At 42.4% G+C, this 20,307-nt stretch overlaps 1 protein-coding gene across 1 annotated transcript; it reads left to right on the forward strand.

Moving 5' to 3' along the window:
• The first annotated feature begins 1,669 nt into the window (after positions 1-1,669).
• Positions 1,670-8,483, forward strand: TMEM174 (transmembrane protein 174). The gene is made up of 2 exons (XM_010392806.4): positions 1,670-3,907; positions 4,842-8,483. The coding sequence occupies exons 1-2, from the start codon at positions 3,276-3,278 to the stop codon at positions 4,942-4,944; spliced, it is 735 nt and encodes a 244-aa protein (XP_010391108.1). The 5' UTR covers positions 1,670-3,275; the 3' UTR covers positions 4,945-8,483.
• Positions 8,484-20,307: the final 11,824 nt, after the last annotated feature.

Below are 20,307 nucleotides of genomic sequence, written 5' to 3' on the forward strand. Positions count from 1 at the left end.
TTCATTTTGGTGTGCCTGCTCACAAGACAACATTCCCTGGAGCATATAAAGCCACCTTGCTGGTAAACGCAGTTGTGGGCAGCAGGCTGAACCTGCTCCTCACAATTTATTTATGCTTTGAGGCTGGCAGTGCAGTAGTTCAGGGGTGAAAGACCCACTCGCAGTGGTTCTTCATGTACTGCTCTTACACACGTAATTCATGTTTTCCACTAAAGATGTAATGTGCAGTTACCTTTCTCTTGGAAAAGTCCCACTAAATCAAATCATTGGCTCCCTAATCTCCATACAGTTGAATGTTTCATTATGGAGTGGTAATTTGTACTTACTCATTTTAAAGCTAATCAATGTGCAATACCGTGTGTTGTGCAGCTTCTTTTGCGTGTTCTTTGACTAAGTCCCTGCTTATGTTACTGGCTTGTAAGAAAAAAAACCTTACTACAACAGGCTGATAATGTGAAAAACTATGTTAAAATAGGTAACATGAGGAGACGAAAAAAGGGTGAAGTGATGGCCTGTCAGTGTTCGCTAGAATGCCTCTTGAAACAGGTTAGAGAACTGAGGGGGTGCAGAGCACCTGCTTCCAGCAGCAAGCACTGCAGGAGAAGTCTTCATTGGTAATAGAAAATTAGGTGGAGGAACAGAAAGCAAAGTGGTGCTTGTGTTCAAAGGTAAGTTCTGAAGCAGATGAGAACAAAACTGTAGTGAGATCTGAAAACAGCACTCATTCTGAAAAACCTTACTCTGACCAATTTTCCTTGGTTTCACAAAACTGTTTTGCTTAGGAGTCATACCAGGTAAAAAGGATGTATTTAGTAAATCAGCATTTTAAGGTGAGTCCCCAGAACACACATTTATTGGCAAAGAAAAGCACTGGTCTTAAAAAAATCAGTGTGATCCAGTAATCTCTTAGGACCTTGACAGCTGCCTGACTGCAGCATTACCATTCTCTGGGCGAATAATTGGAGAAATATGGGGAGGCATAGAGGAAACTGTCTTACAAAGAGGGGACAGTTTACAGGGAAAGGAGTAGTTTTAATGCAGATCCTAGCACACCAAATGGAGAGTGTTTTCCATCCTGTTTTACAAGTTCAAGTGGCATATAGCTTTGGAAAAGAAAAAAGAAGCCTATGTTCTCCAGCTCTACTATGCACTTGCTAAACAATCATGAAGTCATGTCCTAGACCAGAGGCAAAGAGACAGCCGTGGGATGACACAATGCCCAACTCGGAAAACTCTGATTCCAGACAGGATCTAAGGACTATTCCATAGGATTGAGGAAGTGCACTGGCATGATCCCATTGCAAATAGCAGTTGCAGAGTTCTTGAATGAATGAAAGGAGCAAGATGACACTACATCTGTATAAACTATTAGCTAGACAGCTCTTACAATATAGTGCTGCTTTTAAGAGGATGTTGGAAAGCCTGAAAGATTCAGCAGTGGCAAGAATGATTCATGGTATGGAAAAACCTGACTTGTAAAGAGCAGTAACAGTTCATTCCATTAAGTTTAACAAATGTAAGGTTGAAGATGACTTAGACTTTGGCTATAATTACCAGTAGAAGGACAGTTTATCTAGTATTTCAGCACTTTCTAGTTTAGTTGTCATCATACAAAACCACTGCATTGCAAGACTGATCTCTTTGCTCAAGAGTTGCAGAGAATCCTGACCAGACTTAGTGTTGTGGGATAGGCTGATCTTGAGTGTATTTGTCAGAAAATTTGTTGACACCATGGGTAATAGGACCGACTCAATAATGCTGAGTTTGGAAACTTAACAGCTGTTTTTTTAAGGAATCCAGCACGAATATTCTTCAAGGTCTATGTGCTAAAAAATGAGAAAGACATCTGCAATTGCATTCAGCTTCAGTTCTGAAGGTGCCAAATTTGGTGAGTAGCCCTTTCCAGAAGAGAGCTGTTGTCACACAACAGTTTGTTTGTTGTCTTGTTTGTGTTTTGTGAATGCACAGTGGACTAAAGGCACTTTTACTGACTTTGAAGAAGCAGTCTGAAAGATGAATTTTTTAGTTCTAGAGCTATTTTTAATCTTATAAATCTCAGGATAAGCTTGCTCCCCCAGAGCTGCTGGTAGCAGGAAATAGCATTATGTGTTCTACTGCCTGAGTAGTAATCAATGTCCTGTGTATAGTACCCTGCCATGCTAGTCAAAACAGACAGAGTACTTGGAGATTTTTCCTCAAGGAATTGTACAAAGACATTCTACCAGAACACTCCAACAGCAATTACTTCAGTCTGAAACTGTTAGGAAACAGAAAATCTCAAAATTCAGTGATCTATCTGTTTAGTGTATGAGACATAAGTTCAGCAGAACAATTCATTGTGATATGAAGAAATATCCTAGGTACTTTTGAGTACAGGATAAGATTCCCCACTCTGTCAAGCTTAGCATAACAGGAGATGCTTTCTCATTCCTGCAGTGATGTGCTGTGCAGGGTATTTGGGCATTATTCTGTATAAACCTTAAAGAAGGTGTGGAAATCCCACAACAAAAAATGTCCACAATTTAGGGGAAATTACAGGGTAATTATGCTACCTTCAACCAGCTGGAAAGTTTTGGCTGGCCTGAAATAACATTTCTCCCACAGCCAACAGCTCTCCCAGGCTGTTCAGTGCTCACCATCCTGTTGCCACTTACCCTCCTGCTTGCCTAGTGGTTGTCCCAGAAAAATATCAGAAAGTCTACTTTGATATTTTTTTAAACCATGAACTGCAAAATGAGCTGCAGCAGATGTCCAGGCATGACTATATATGTCACACTTCAGAGCATGAAAAAGCATTCCTACCAATGGCCATGTGGAATTTTCCTGCAGAAAATGGAGCAGGAAGTGGAGAGCAAGGATCTCCTCACTGCTGTTGACTAAACATGTGCTGTCCATATGCTGGATGCATCAGCTAGCTGGTGCCAAGGAAAAGCTGTGATAGCTCCAGCTTGCTTTTTCTTCTATCCAGAATGGGCACAGTATCATGGGTGCTAAATTAAAGAAGAAGAAACACAAAGAAACAGGCAGCCATGCAGGGGTGAAACCATTTTGGAAGTGATGGTGGTAATTCAAGAAATCTTTGGTGATGGCTTCAGGCTTCACTTCCCAGACCTTTATTCTTCCAAGCAAAATTTATTCTTTCACGTGATGGACTCTGTTAACCATACACATGCAAAGTTCTTGTATAACTAACCTGAACCTTCAACTTTAAATGCTCTGCCAAGTCCTTTACAAGCCCCCTTTCTCTTGAGGGAGAAGATACATTATACTCAGTAATGGAGCAAAACAACAACAATGTAGAAGATTTCTCCTTGAATGTCTTTTCTGTCACTCCTTGTCAGCCAAACAGATCTGATGCCCTGGTGTCAGATGGGGATAAAGCTGGCACAACCCTGCTCTTTTCAGGTGTGTTTTTGGGACTGGTGGGGATCACTTTCACTGTGATGGGATGGATAAAATATGATGGCATTACTCACCTGGAGTGGACTCAGTTACTAGGGCCTATTCTGCTGTCTGTTGGGGTGACTTTTATTCTGATAGCTGTTTGTAAATTTAACATGCTTACGTGCAAGCCCTGTAAAGAAAGAGAGGAAAATACGTCGGAACTTGACCAGACTGCAAGCGGACAGTCCTTTGTCTTCACCGGCATTAACCAGCCTATAACTTTCCATGGTGCCACAGTGGTGCAGTACATCCCTCCACCCTACCCGTCCCAGGAAGGCGCTGCTGTGAGTCCCAGCTACCTTCACCCAGCACTCAGCTGCTGCAGTGCTGTTCCCCCCAGCGCCTCGCCGGTTCTCAGCCCGGGTTCTCCTCACTTCTGCCCTGCCTACGCCCTGGATAACCTGGCTTTTACTGGAGATGAGAACTACACTACTTACCCTGCAGAGAACACCAGGAATCAGAGGTACATCTTTTGAACAGTGTGTTTGGACACAGGCTTCTGAATGTTTTAAGTACTATGCGTGGTTTCATAGGAAGCTACAGCTAGTTCAGGGTATTATCCTTCCTCAGACTTTTTTTTGTTTTTGTTAGGAATTTTTCTTGCGTGAGGAAACATACTTTTCCTGTAAAGTGTTTTTATACAATTTAAATTTAAATTCACTTAAAAATGCCTTTCAATTTTCAGTCAACTAAATGTCTTTTAAGATATATATGCTCCTGTTTGTGGTGGTGTTTTTACGCTTATCTTACTTACCACCTTTAGTCTATTATGTGTACAGCCAGAGGCTTCCACTCAAATCACAACACATGAGTCAGCACACAAACAGCATTTCTGCAACAATGCAAGAATCAGTCTGGTACCAGATGCTCTCGCTCCTGAATACGCCTGGTCACAACATGTTCCTCTCCTACTGTAACAACCTTCCAGCCCTTCCACTTTTCATATTTTTGAGGCGTAAACAAGATTGCTGATGTTGCACAGCAGTTTGTAGCTGCTCAAATTGTACACAAAATAATTTTATATAGTTCTTTCCTCTAGGAAAAATACTGTAATTATAGGAATTACTCATAATTATATCCTTTCTACAGCACAAGTCACTGTTAGTTCATTTATCAAAGTCTGTTTGAAAAACTGCTGACTGACCCATTGTCCTCAGCAATATGGGTGACAGGCATAGGGAGGGCGAAGACAAAGGTCACCTCCTGACACTTTCAAACTTCATGAAAAAAAACACAGGAAACAGCTGAATCTCAGTAGAACTTCATCTCATAGCATTTTCTCAAGGAGCCAGGGAGTACTTTGCCCAGATAAGGCTGGGAAGATGAAGCACTGATATTACTTGCATGTTCTGTGTTTGGTAAATTCTTTTTGCATCTGCTCCTCTTACTCTTTTCAGGCCAGAAGACAGTTCTGATGAGCCAGAAGGACTGCTGGAAGACTATGCCTGTAATAACTTGTCCCCTCCACGTTATGAGGAAATATACCCTCTGTCTTCATAAAATCATCACAGACAAGAGACAACAATCCTAAGAGATGCCAACAAGAATCCAAAAAAATATTTTCTTTAAATACTTGTGTGATAAGACAGTGTGAGCAAGATCTTGATATTGACACACAGTTCAGTATCACTGAAGATATTTAACTGATCCCTTCCTTCTTCTCTGTCAAAGTTCACTAGCTCTTTGCGATGCAGCTTAATAGCAGAGCTATTAATTATTTAATAGCAAAACTATTAATAGCAAAACCATGAAACTCAACGATATAAATCTATATTAGGATTCCCCAACAAGAAGCTTAATTTTCAGACTTGCTGAAACCAGCGTGAGCTGTGAATGCACAAGATGTTTGTGGAAGGTCATGATTGCTCCTGGACATCCAGCATCTTTAGAGAACACTTGATTTTCTCTTGATGTATTTTCATTCTTAATTGCTTGAGAAACTTCAAAAGTGCTCAAGTGTCTGATCCATGAAAGTGAATATTATGTCTTAATTTTGTCTGATTCTTTAGACTAGCTTACTCATTAATAAGTCCAGTCTACTAGACTTATTAGACTTCTTCTGCTTGGTTTACCTGTACAACTCAGTCCTGTTCCACAACCCTGTCCTGTAGACATTCTTTGGAGCATCCTGCTTGAGACAGAGCATCTCAGAACAGAGAAAACAAATAGTGACTTCTGCCCACTTTTACATAGATCTCTAAGAGATCCTGCATGCATCAAATTCAGTTAGTTCCCTTCCCCACCTGATGGGAGGTCTCCCACCAGTAGTCTAATAACTACTAGGTTAATGTCACTACAGAAAATGGCATCTTTCTGAAGCCTCTACAGAGTTGTGTGATCCTACCACTGTTAAGGACTGACAATCACAGCTGCTGCACCCACACTCTGTGGGAGGGCTGTGATGGAACATCTGTGAGGTCCTTTCTTATTTGAATGTGGGTCTTAGGCACACAACCCAGGCTTCACGTTGCCCCCAGTGTGGGCTGTAGTGAATGTTCTTGCTCAGGTTCAGGTGGTTCCATGCATTGAATCCACAACAACTTGAGATTAGCTTATTTGATTAGAGAATGGTGTTGCTGAACACTAAGACTGTGGGTTTGATTCCTATATGAGGTATTCACTTAAGATTTGGACTTGATGATCCTTGTGGGCCCCTTTCAATTAACAATATTCTGTGGTTCTGTGAAATGTATTTACAGCTGTATTTAACAAAGGATAAGGTGTATTAGCTCTGAAATTTTGCCATCCAGAATGAAGATCCAAAAAAGCTTTCCTTGGGAGCTTTTTAAACCCCAGAGCAATGACAATGCCATAAGTCCCTACATTTTTATTTTATTTTTCCACATATATTTCAGGTTTTGTTTTTGAATGTGCCTAGAAGTGCGTCAGAGCTGGACAAGCTAGTATATCATTATGATGATCCCATGTCTTAGTTCGAGATAAAATAGGAGGAAACGTCCGAAATTAATGTGTCCTCTAATAGAAGGCAGGTTTCAGCAGCCCCTACCCACCAGGTTCAGAAAGAAATTTCTTGGAGGAAAGTGAAAAAACCTGTTTATTTAACAAGCAAAGTCCATGCAGGAACAAAATGAATAATGTTAGATAATGAACCTTTTTGTTGTGGAGAAAACGTGGTAAATTCAGAGTCCTTTCTGTAGGTGTGGCTCTGCTCTCTCCAGAGCTGGGGTGCTGTGTGGGCCCCTCTAGGCCGCGGTGCGGGGCCTCCTGGTGGTGATGTTCCAGACCAGAGCTGGACAGTCCCAGGAAAACTCCTTGCTTCAGCTAACGAACAAGAAACTAGCTAAAAAGCGAGAGAATGCATCTCTCTGCCCTGCTGCAGAGCTGAGAGCTGGGGAGAGAGTGAGCGAGTTATCTGTGTTTTTGAATACAGGCCGCCTTCCCCTCTCTCTCTCAGATCTGTCTTAAAGGTGCAACCCTACAATAGGGAATACAGTATCATACAGTGACCCCAGGACACCCTATTAGGTTTGCCTATCTCCCTCAGAGGGGTCAAACCAAAAGCTGATCTCGGCTCTCACCTGCTGGAGTGGGCACCACAAAAAACGCTCCAGAGGGCAATGGTCACTGTCCAAAGTACCCAAGCGGTGCACTGCTGGTGTGCCTGCAGGTCAGTCTTCTGGCCTGGCACAGCACAGCTCAAACCGGGTGTCCATTATGGAAGGCATCAACTTTCTCTTACTTTGAACACAGCTGTCTTGGCTCTTGCCAGATTCCATCCATTTGTGATTGATCCCATACCTGGGCGCTGGAGAAGCTTGGCATTTGAGCACAGATGGTTGCACACCAACCTGATGTACTTGACAGCTGGAAGTCTTAGAGTTTCTTTGCAGCTCCTTTAGCAATTAGGAGACATAGCTCTGGATGGAGATGTGCATTCAGAACACTGCCCAGCTGCATGGACCTTGCAGGTGCACACCTCCCTGTCCTGTATACTTAGAAGTTGCCAAGAAATAAAGCATTTGTGGGGAGCACAAAAAAACCGCTGTGCTCCACAGTGATGGAAAAGACATTGACAGTGGTCGTATTTGGGACACATCATTTAAACAGACTCAAAGCTGGATTAGCAACTGCAGAAGCAGCTACTGAACAGTGACTGCAAACTTTGTGTGAGGTTTTTCTTGTTAGAGAAATATGGGACACACTGTTTTTCAGCAGTGATGGCCGGGTGTTAGCAGGTAGTTGGAGAAGGGGAGGCACGTGTAGTTGGAGAAGGAGAGACATGCTGTGTTCAGCATGACCTCTATGGGATTGAGTGAGAGAACAGAAGATCTAAAAATAAGTGCAAGTTTCTCTTATGGAAGTGTCTTTCTCCTTTTCTGGAATTTACACAGAGGTGAACTCATCTTCCCTCCACAGTAGGAAACTGGAAGGTCCCAAATCCCCAGTTAGTTCCACATGGACAGAGCCCTGCACTTAGCACTTAGTTCTGCTGACTCCAGCAAGCACTGCAGTAGCACAGGGGTCAGGCTTGATGGATCCGATTGCAGGACTGGGGTCAAAATTTCTGCCCAGTCACCCTCCCCCACAACAAGAAAATTCCTTCAGTCAGACACCACAGATTTTTCCTGCTGCTCTTTCCTCCTGCCTTCCCCCACCCCCCCAACATAAATTTCATGAGGTAATCATATCTTTATTTTTATTGCATCAAATCATACAGAGTAAATATAAGAAAACCCAGAAGGTTGCACTGTGGACTCCATATTGATTTAAAGTTTACTTCTAGCAACACTATATTCATTGAAAATAATTGAAAGAGCCCTGGGTTTCTCTTTAAAGAGAAGATTGAATATTAAGTTTAAATAGCGACATATTGAAATGATCTTGACTCGTCAGATGAATTCTGTCTGAATTTTGTGGGAGTCTTTTCATGCTCAACAGATATTTGAGAAACTCCAGGGTGATGACATTTCCCTGTTGTACTGAGTGCTGATCATCAATTTTAAGAACAGAGAGAAGTTCTGTAAAGGCTTTTTCTTCCTTCTCTTCCTTCCACCTTCTACTTTCATCCCCTTTTTTTCTGTTTTAACAGTCTTTTTAACTTTAGGGTTTTGGGGCTTGTTGGGGGGGGTATGTGTGTTTTCTTTGTTTTTAGGATTTGGGGGCTGGGTTTTTTGTGTTTTACTGGGATGTAACCATCACATGAATTCACTTCTTAGCCCTATGATTTCTTTCTGCCCTATGATGAGCAAAAGAACAAACCTTTTTGGGTGAGTCTTCAACCAAGGTGAATTGTCACAGCCTTAGATTATACTGGTGTAACTGCACAAAGCACCTGGAAGACTGTATTTGAGATTTTTCTCAATCCACTTTTAATTTAAGCTGGTGCTTTTTAAGCAAAATTGCATTCTTCCACATTGTCTGCAATGCTAATGCAGACCTGCAGAATGCTGGGGTTTTAATAGTTTAAGGTGTCTTGCATTCTAGTCATAGTGACAGAACACCGTATGTATTTTCAGCTATGTAACCCTGCATGCGTTCTTGGGATTTTTCCTAATATAACTCTATTTATAAGATTTTGATCATAAACTGGTTAACATATGAAATCAGTAGAGCCATGTCTATTGATATGAAACTGAGCACGATCTATTCATTTCAGTAAAAACTCTGCGCAGAGCTTTTCTAAGTTCGAGGAGCTATTTCCAGATACTGAATGCCACATGCTGCAGCGTGCAAATTTCTTCTCAGATTAAATCCAAAATCTGCTTTTTAACACCGGCGCTGCCGTATCTGCGAGTGAGTACGGGAGTACACCAGGCACCGTTCTGTTTGCTGTGCTTTAGCAGCACTTCCCACAGCAGCCGAATTTCACCAGCTGTTCCCGTTCCCGACCCGGGTACTCCTGTGCGAGTGATGCTCCCCAGCGCAGACCACGCACGGGCGGGGGCGCTGAAGTCCTTCGAAGAGCTATTTTTAAACTGAATCGGGATTTAGGAAATCTGGGTCTCCGGGAAAAAAAATAAACCTTTAAGTAGGGCTCGTTCCTCTCCAGAGAGCCCTAGTGACGCACACGGCAGGCCCCAGTGCGGCGGCCCCTCCCCGCGGGGCGGATGCTGCTGCTTCCATCCCGCGTGGAGCCCGAGCCCCCGCTCCCGCGGGGCCGTGTCCCAGCTGGACCGCGGCCGAGGGGCTCCCCCCGGGCCGGAGCGGTGAGTGCCCGGCTGTCTCGCCGCGCCGGCAGCGCCAGAGGGTGCCGGGGCCTCCCGGGTGCAGCCGCGGCCGCGGAGATGCTGTGCCGGCGCGGCAGCCCCGCAGGCGCCGCCGGTGCCTGCTCTACTCACCCGCCCGAGTTAAAACTGTGTGGGTGTAAGGAGATCTGTTCCCCCACTGACTCGACGGGTGTCAGAAATGCAGAGCCGACACTTTGTAAGCGGCCCCTCGTTGTGAGACACCCGGCGTTTGAGCCCGGGGAGCCCAAGCTTTTGTCCTTTGCTACGAATACTAAAGATGAAAAGTATCTTGTGCTCTCTCACAACCAAGGGTTGGCTTATTCAAGAAAAAAATACTCGTTGTGAAAGACCCAGTGAAATCGCCAAAGAACATTGTACCCGTCCCCACTCTCACAGCAGGAGTGGAGACATTTGGAAGGACTGCACAGTGCACTCACATGCACCTCCATCTCCTCCTCCTCACCGCTGTGACCTAATGGGACAGGCTTCTGTCTGCATGAAGGAGCAGGGGGGAGTCCAAGGGTCATTTGCGAAGAACTAGGGCATGCTGTTTGTATACAGCACCTACGGTAGTCTGTGCCTGCTGCAAGTATCGTTATTGGCTCCACTTTAGCTGTCAGGGTGAATAGACATCAACAGGACCTGCTGAACATCGCTGTTGCTGCTCCATCCCCAATGTGAATCAGTGTGTTTGTCAGAGAAGCATACAACAGAGCCAGGTGGGGGATCTCCTGGGCTGTGCCTGCGTTAGCTGAGCAGCACTGCTCAGCGGAAGTGGATCTGAAAGGGAAACGGCAGGTGCAGAGAACCCAGTGTCCACATGCACTGCATGTTGGAGAGGTTTATATCAGACTTACTCCTGTGGACTGGATGCTGATTAGCAGTTGAAATACGCCTTGATCTCCTATGGTGTGTTTTTTGGTACAGCTTAATCCAACAGAAATTATTCATCACACACCTGTGATGTGATGAAAAGCCTCATAGAGCAGGTGGGGAGTGTAGGGAGTCTCTTCAAAAAGACCTGATTTAGAGACACTTGTTGCCCTTCAGACGTGGAATGACTTGCAGCAGCTGCAGGAGTTGCATGTGGTACAGCAGAGAGGCTTTTCTCACCTTCCTGACTGCAGTGAGCTCATGGGAGAGCTTTCCCCAGTACTGATGGGGGTTACTTTGAGAGATCTCACAGCATAGTGTTGACACCTCCAAAGGTACATGTAGTCTAATTTTGATATGTAGCAGGCTTGTGCCTTCCTGAACAATAATTGCAAAGTGATGAAGAAGTTTTCCCACAGGGAAGAGGAAAAATTGCTCCCTAGCTCTTGTGGTCTTGCACCTCATTCCTTATGTGATAACAGCACAGGGTCAAGGGTAAATCAGTAATGGCATGATTGTTTGTATCTGTGTCGTGTGTGGCATCTCTAATGAACAATTGATTATATCTACACATGCTATTTAGCAAACACCATGAGACATGCTCTAGCAGAGTAGCTCTTGTACTTTTATAAAATCCTAGGATGAGATTATTGCTCTCCTATTTGGGTTATATTGTGTCAGATTTCATTTTGTTTATTTGTTTATTTTTGCAGATGAACTGTCACTCTGTCGCTCTATATGTAAGACGCTGTGCTTGCTTCTTAGGGAACAGGGCATGCTGTTAACAGCCCTGGGTAGATGACCCGATAATTTCATGTTTTGCATAACCGCAGCGTCCTCTTTACTTACAGTTCAGCGAGTCTGCTCAAGAGCTGAGCTCTAAGGTAAAGCTTCATACTCTGTCAGCTGAAGACATACGTAAAGAAATACAGAACAATAAAGCAGTCCAAATACATGACTTCCAACACAAACTGACGAACAGTCAAACCTAAAACAAAGAGGTGTACATTTTAAACTTCTAACCATGAAACTGGTGGTAGCTTCTATGTTAATGGGCACTACTTGAGGTACCCTTCTTGTTTTTCTGCTGCTCTGCAACCCAAACCTAGCCAGAAACAGTCAACACTGGCATTCAAGGCAGCATTGACTTGTCACATTGCCTTTTGTCCCCAGGCACCTGCCACACATCCCTGTGGTCAGCTGACAGAGCTTTGCCTCACACAGAGGCCTGGCACAAGATGGCAGTTTGAGAGGGCTGTGATTTGCACCTCTTTGCTATTTTTGTTTGTCACCATTTGTTTTTCACCATTTAACAGGCCACCTTCTGCATTTATGCAGAGCAGGACAGCAGTTACCACAGCACAGACATCATGAAAAGAGTTTCATTATCTTTTTCGAAATACACATGCATTACGAAACCATTCAGCCTGACTCTGCTTATACCCTCTTAAGAGAGGGAAGAAAATAAGCTAAGACTTCACCAAAAATCAATCTCTTCTGAACTGTAGAGGTGCTGCAGGACTTTTTTGCCACAAAACAGAAGTTCCCTGCAAAATCTTCCATGAAAATGTGCAGAAGGAGACACACTATTGTGAATATACATATATAATCCATCAATACAGTGGTCTTATTAATCCTGATAAAATATTAAGAGAAAATAAATATTATTTTTACTGTATCGGTTCAAATAAGATATTGTTGTTGTTATTATTATTATTATTATTATTATTATTATTATTATAATATTCCACTTCCCCAGATTTTGCCCTCAAATCAGAGGTATATGAGTGTTTTGCAGTGTGCCAACACTGCGCTATTGTAGAGTTTTCTATGTTGTTTTGGTCTTTTGCAGACAGACAGGTGGTTTATCCTCCTGCCCTCTGTGCTGACTGAACAGGGACTGATCAGCCCACCTATAGACAGCACTGTGCTGCCACAGGAGCAAACACAGATACGCATGAACCCAGCACACACATGCACCGAGTAGAATGACTTGTTTAAAAATCACCTTCTGTAAGGCTGTGTCAGTGGGAACTGGACTAATGTGCCAGTTGATGAGAGACTGCAGCACTGGGACCATCAAAGTGGAAAAGATTTGCACAGCTCCTGCTGTGGTAGGCAACTGCACAAGCCCTTTCATAAATTGTTCAAGCCCCCATGTTAGAATTAGTTAGGATTTGGCCTAGCTTTTAATGGAAGGGAGGGAAAACTCAAGAAGAGAAAGAAAGACTCAACATGGCAGAAAAGAGAAAACCAGGTAATGGTTGGGGGGAAAAAAAATAAGCTCCTTTTACACATTATGATACCTGTTTTAATGCCTTTGCCTTCTCAGTCCATGCTCTGCATGTTGCTCTTGACTGTTAATCAAAATCAAGCAACAAATGTGTTAATCTTTGATGTTTACTTAGCCATACAGAGACCAAGAGGTGGTGACCCACAGGGTAGCATTACTGAGACGGTTGTTTTTACATTACATGTTCAAGTATTTTATGTTACCTTCCTGTTATTTTCACAAAAAACAACCTCTCCTCCATCTGTTTAGGAAAAAAAATATCCAAATGAGCTGCAAAACTATGCTCCTGCTTCCAAACAAGTAGTGAAACCTTAATGTGAATAAACATGCCATCATAATCAAAGCTGTGTTTGTGATCTAACTGGATAATAATTCACTTGTAATATCATCAGAGCAGAATGAACATCAGTGTAAGTGTTGTTGGTGCAGGTGTAACTTAATGAGTTCAGGCTCATTTTATCTGGCACTTAGTTGCTTATATTGGTGTTGGGAGCATTAGGTCCCCCAATTTTTCATAACGAGCAACACCATTAAACTGTCACAGAGCAACATAAATCAGAGATTTTCCTTAGACCCCATAAAACAACTAACGAAATTGTTAGGGTTGCCAGATTCATCATGTGCTTTTTACACATCCAGCAAACAGTACTGACTATAACCCTTTCCCTCTGGCTATTATTTTTGCTATTGTTTCAATAGTGTATGAAAATCTATGTGAAAATATAAGGTAAGTAGGCTAGCCTGAAGAACTCACTGTCAAAGGCATAGAGGTGATAGCAGGTTCCTGAACACAGCACAGGATCTCTGCTTGTATTCTTCTCTGCTGCACTGGACACATATTTTAGTCAAGTTAAATACACAAGCAATGACGCCAGAAGAAAGTGTGTGATTGCAGAGTCGTGTCACGAGCCCATTTAGAACATCTTGGGTTGTACAATTGCATGTAATTCGTAATCACATGGGGACATGCCTAAAATGCTCACATCTTGATTTAGCCTATTGACACAAGTCTGTATTAAGTCACTGAAGACTGAAAAGCAAGAGTGGAAATACTAGGAAAAAGTATCCATTGGTATTTTTCAGAAGTTGATGTTACTGTTTGTTGTTCATTATCAGAGGATAAATTATGTTCATTCCTCGTTTAATTGGAGTCACAATACATTTAATAATAATATATATAAAGTATTTCATAACTTGTATCTTGCAGTTGAATTTTACATCTTCTGTTTACTAAAGAGACACCTAATCCTAATTTGACACCCTTCAACAGCAGAATATTATGTTACCCAGCTCTCTTCCTTCTGACCATGGTGAGAGTAAACTTTGCCTGACGTGCCACAGAAAACTGAGAGAAATCTATCTATTTCAAAAGTGACAAATTACACACTGCTTTTTGTGTTCATACATGAATATGTTTTTTCAGCCTTCTATAGAAACTTCTAAGATGTCCATTATCTGCAAAATTGGAATAAATTCAGTCATGGTTCCATAGGTGCAACCAATTAAAATAATGTTACTGGCCCACAGTTGCACCAGGCTAGCCCAATACATCTAAAAATAATTAGCTTCATATCAGGTATTCGTAGTCATTTGCCAGCCAGCTACAGGACCTGAAGAATATGATGAATGCTTCAAGCCAGTTTTAATCAAATAGCTGCCAGAAAATGCCTGAAACAGAATCTTCCCTGCTTTTATAAATACTTTTTAATTAATGTATGAATAAACTGCATATTTGAATTTTCACCAACACAACTGTTTCCCCCAGGAAATCACAGTTGAAAGCTGAAGTGAATGTTCCTTTAGAAAGTGCTCTTTGTTTATAGAAATAGTCTTAGCAGTTAATGGTTGGCAAGGCTTCAAACTTGGAATTACATTACATTGGTAATTTTAACTTTGTCATCTTAAATAGATCCAGTTTGGATGTATGAATACAAGCAAAGTAGGACAGCCCTCAAAGAACTGCCTTTAAGCAGGCTTTATTCTGTCCCGTGAAGCTTTGTAATTCCTTCTGTTATTATTAATAGCTGTTAAGTGCTGACAGCATGCTTGGCACTGAATGAAACGCAGGAGCAGACATGGTTCTTGTTAAGGGTGGCCCTTCGGGAGGTCATTTACTGCGTGTAACAACAACAACAGCTTTATTGGAGTAGTAACCCACTAACACAGCTGCAGGCTGGGTATCAGGAGGTGTCGCTGTTTAGACGAAATAGTGGTGTGCACAGACATGCTGGTATGACTCCTTTTACATGTTAATTTTTTCACAGCTAACAAGGCTGTCAGCTGAGCAGATAAGACTTTCGGGGGTAGCCAAAGAAAAGCTATGGCCCAGAATGCCATTTTGCAGGTTTTCCTCCCTCAGCCAGGGGATGTGCAAACTACAGGGACAGACCAAGCACTTTGGAGCATGGCAGGTTCTGGATGCACTGGGATGGAAGGACAACCCTCTGCTGTTAGAGGTTGTGGCAGGTTCAACCACAGGTTTAAAGGAAATGGCAGAAAAGGACAGGCAAGAATTTCAGGCAAAGGGACCTTGAAGGTGCCCTATGTAGATGGCTTTCTTTTGAGCCAGGAACTGTTGGAAAATAGTGTTGGAGGAATGGTGTGGAAGACAGCTGCAGACCCTGACTCCTAGACAGAGGGCTTCTGAATCCCTGAATCCTCCTAGAGGGAGCTGAAGCACCAGAGCAGAAAACAATTTCTGCTCTTCTGCTGCAGGTAAAGCTGGCATGCCCAGCAGACACCATCTGTCTACAGTCACAGAGACAATGCCCAATTCCTGACCTTCAAGGTCCTATGAGATGCCATTGGCCAGTTTTAGCTAAGCCAGGATGAGAGCTCTACTGCATCATCACCTGTAGAGGGTAGAAGAGAGGGAGGAGAGGCAGTGGCGCCAAACCTCACCAAGTTCACGCTCCAAGATGTATGTGAGCCAGGAGCTTTGCAAGGGATGTGGTCAGTATGTGCAGTACCCAAAGCAGAGGAAAATGTAACTGACTCCTCCCCAAAGGTGACTGAGTCCCCAGCAATGTCATTGCTGACCCCCTCCCCCTCAATGTGAGTAGTGCTCACATCCACCAGACATTCTGATTTGACATATAAATGCCACTAAGGCAGGGTTGGCCATCCTCTGCTGTCTTCTCCTTTGGATATGCACTAGCACTTCGTACCAGTGTCCAGGTAGTACTCTTAATGTTGCAGCTGGACTCATGTTTGTATCGCCTTCCCCAGGGCTCTGCTCTTTTACTCCAGCCGTGGCCACAAGCAACCTTACATCAAGCAAGGCTGGCTGGGGGTTTCTGACCTGTAAGCAAGAGTGGTAAAGTTCCACATAAATAGATGCTGCACCATGCAGGAGGTAAGTTACCCCTAGGTGTACAGATGCTGGTCAGTGATAATGGCAGGAGAAAGTAGGTCCAAACAGGTCAAATAGTTCTCTCAAAACTGTTTATCGTAGTTTCATTTTAATTGCCTGGCTGTCTTGTTTCCTGCTGCACAAAACCTTCCTGCCCCCTTTAACATCACCTACTCTTGAACAAATACTAACAGGCCTCCTCCCCTCTTTGCTGTCTGCCTCCTAACCCTAATTTTAGATGCATCTGCTTTTTGAGTACCTCTGCTAAAAGCAGCAAAACTTTCAGAAAATGCTCAAAAACACTATGTAAAACCACATAATTTTAAGGTGTTATATCTGAGTACTCAAAAAAATATTAATTCAAAAGTCATTAGTCACTTGTGGCCATTTGGGCTATATAATATATTAATTAAACAGATATTTTTAACTTCCTGAGGAATAGCCTTGCTTTCCATACTCTCATATGCAGTGTTCTCAATGTTGTTAAAATCTGCTTTTCTGTAAACCCACTGATTCTGTTGTATTAACACTTGAATTTGCAAAGGCTGCTCCCTGCACAGTGTTTAGTGGAGTTACACCCATTTGACCATGATGTACTTTTCAAAAGAACATTGAAGGGGTGGCACAGGGGGAATGTCTGCAGGAACTGCATAGTGACTGTGCAGAATGAGCTGATTTCCATATCATTCCTCTGCTGGGAACATGCTCTCAAACCTCACACAAGAGCAAAGTCATGACGGTGATTTGCAGATAGACACCATGAGATAGGCATCTTGCAATGCATCAGAGGGATCTGAGATCATAAGTAACCTGTCCAGATTGCTGGGCTCTGCGACTGCCCTACAAGAGGGAGAAGATCCAGCAAGGCTAGAGCTAGTTCATCAATGATGCTACAGCTGGACTATGAAGAGTGTCACCCAGTTTTTTGGCTGTGCTGCATCATGTTGCGGTGTCTATGAAACAGACTTCCCCTGGGCTTTTTGCACCAATGTGCTGCTGATATAATCTTAGTCTAAGAAAAGATAGAAGGTACAAAATGCTGGTCAATCCAAAAGTCTCTCATTTTCCAGAAGATTTTGATTGTGACAGCAGAAATAATGTATCTGTTACAAGATAGTGAATAGGAAGCACTTCACAGAAGGGACTGTTCTCTATATTAGAATCAGTATTTACATATCCCTGGTTTCTCCTTTACTTTCAAATAGAAATCTAAACCAAAAAACTTATGGATACAGAAGATGTCTTCCTCACCCTCACTGTTTACTACCATTTACTGTGTTTCAGATAATATTGTTCTTTAAGACCAAGGCCATTCCCAGTCTCCCTCCTCAACAACTCATCCACTTGACATGTCACCTCTCACTGCTTCTCATTTCCTTCTGAACTTCAGCACAGAGCATGCTTGGTTCAATTGTTTTTCAAACATTAACTCCTCCACCACACAAAAAAGAGCAACTCTGTGTATCTACCATAATAGTAGTCTCTTTATTTTCCTGTTTTGTAAGTAAATCAACCAGCATTTCACTTTTCCAATGCCATTGCATATAAGATATTCATAAAGGCATTTTTGAGCAGGCTTTGAGAAGAATTGAACATTGAGTTGCAAAGCGTCCTAATTAAGGCACAAAATAGGCCTGGCAATCTTCATAGTACTTATGTACTTAGTACGTAGTCATCTTCTTCCTATCTCTTAAACCCAATAACCTGAAAACCACCACTATATTGGAGCATTATATCTGCCATAACTTATGTCAACTTGGATCACATCCCCCCTCTTTCTTAAACAATATTTGGCAGCCAACCAAGTGTGGAAAGTGGACTGTTTTACATTAGCCAGAAGTACATTTAAATCATTCTTACTAAATGATTTACTGTGGATTACAAATTCTTATACGGCATTTTAAGTTAATGATTAGGCAAAGTAATATATCACTAAAATGATTGGGTGCATATGTATTTAGCTTCCATGATTCTAAATTTCTCTTTGGTTTGGAAGACTTCTCTGCACTTATTTTCCCCAGTTGCAGGGAAAATAAAAAGGACGAAAGAGTAGGAGACTCTAACATTTCTGCCTGTCTTCCTAAACTATCAATTAAGTCAAGAGGGTTTTTCTCCCTACAGAAGGGTCAGGTCATGAGGAAACACAGTAAGTTGATTAGTGCTCTTCAGGCAGATATTGGCAGTATTGCACAGCATTTCCTTGCCCTGCTGCATCCCAGTGAGAGGAGGAAAAGCTGGACAGAGAAGGATTAAGACTTCATAGCAATTGAAAAAGTGAATGAACCATCTGTAAAGACAAGATATTGTGGCAGAATATGTAAACTATCTCACAGGGAAAACAGAACAGGACAAAACAAAGCAAACAAAAACACTGACAAAAAAACAAACAAAAACCCAAACAAAACTGTACTCATCCTCCATGCACAGACATTTCTGTGGAGTTCTAAAACTTGTAGGTGTCCTATGACAGTGGAAAAAAAGAGATTTGCTGACTCTGTCTAGCAAGTGGACTTTGAAACCCAAGCGAAAGAAAGGTAGAACACACTAATAAAACGTGGGCTGTTACACCAGATGCTCACAGGTGACTGGAATTCTTAAAAAGAAACAGTGGCATACAATAAATTATTTGTTTAATTTATTGCTGGGGGCCAGGATCCTGCAAGTGCTGAAAGATAACAAGAAACTTTGCATTTACAACTTACATGAAATAAGGAAGACAATTCTCTCTGCTGCAGAGGTAATAAAAAGAAAGGAATTCATTCACCAGTGCAAAGTTACTTGTGTGTAACTGTGTGCAAATCAAGACTTGTGGCCCTCACCCTCTGGTCTGCCGCATACAAACAGCTGCCCAGTTGGTTTCACTGAGGCTGTGTGTGGCTGCAGTGATTCATTCATAAGGGCCTTGTTCTTAGCATGGCAACGCCAGGCCAAATATGCACTGCACACTCATTTTGGCATCAATCGCATCTTTCATCTGCAGTTGCAGATTGCTGACAAATAAAAGACAGGATACCTGCAATATTTATTTAATTTAATAGTGCCCTTAGGTCTTAAAAGCATATAGGGAATAAAAAAAGAGTAAGTGCCAGATACGAAGGAGTGATCTGATATTCATTATTGACTTCTGCTTGGATTTCCCTAGCCACTCCTTGGGGTCTCCAACACATTCTGTAACAGATCATATATTTCTCAGAGAAGTCTACCGCAGGTCATGCCACAAGGGCAATTTCTGCCATCATGATTCTTCACTAAAAGTTTTTAAAGAAAGTCATCTCTCTCTCCTTGCACTAAACCCAAAGATGTTAGTTCTTCTTCCTCAATCAATGCCAACACTCAAGAGGTGACAGGAGGAGAGAAGCTGGGACAAGATCTCAGATCACCAGACAAGGCCAATGCTATGTGTTGGCCATAGGACCAAACTGAGAACCACCGCCAATCATAAATCATAGGCACAAAGTGTTTTTTGGTGGAGAGGTAGATTGAAATGTATGATGTTCAGGACAAGTGTCCAGAAGGAGAATTCAAGAGAAATCTAATCCTGAAGTGAACAATGCAGGGATAACTATAGCAATGTGAGCCTATTTGGGGAAAATAAAAATCACAGATTCTCACCCCATAGAATCATGAGACTGCAACACAATAAAGAATGAAAGCTGACAGAAACTAGGGGCAACACCAGACCGCCTGGACTGAAATCTAAATTCAGCCTAAATTGTCCAGGTTTTCTCTACAGTGCATGTACACCTAATAAGAGGAATAAGAAGAAGGCCCAAGCAGTTACAAGATGGGAACACAGAAGGGGCTCACAAAGAATGCTAGGGACAGGGGGAAATCTGAAATCCTATCTGGCCTTTCACTGTTTAAGTACCTGATGGATATATCTGTAGGAAACTGCCTTCACCTGCATAGGCAATATGGCCTAATATCTCCTTTGGATCATATTGTACATACACAGAGTATGTGGTTACCTCAGATGAAGAAAATATTACCAGTAGCTATATAGTAAAAAATAAAAATCTAAAAAAACAATTACAGCATTTTCTCTGGAAGTAGGAAGGATGGCTTCATTTCCTTAGCACAGTGACTGGTGGCTCAAACCTACATTCACCTTTTCCATAAAATCACAGACATTCCATATTCTAGCTATGTGGAGTGAA

This window comes from Corvus cornix, chromosome Z, assembly GCF_000738735.6.
Source record: "Corvus cornix cornix isolate S_Up_H32 chromosome Z, ASM73873v5, whole genome shotgun sequence".
Taxonomy (NCBI): Eukaryota; Metazoa; Chordata; class Aves; order Passeriformes; family Corvidae; genus Corvus; species Corvus cornix.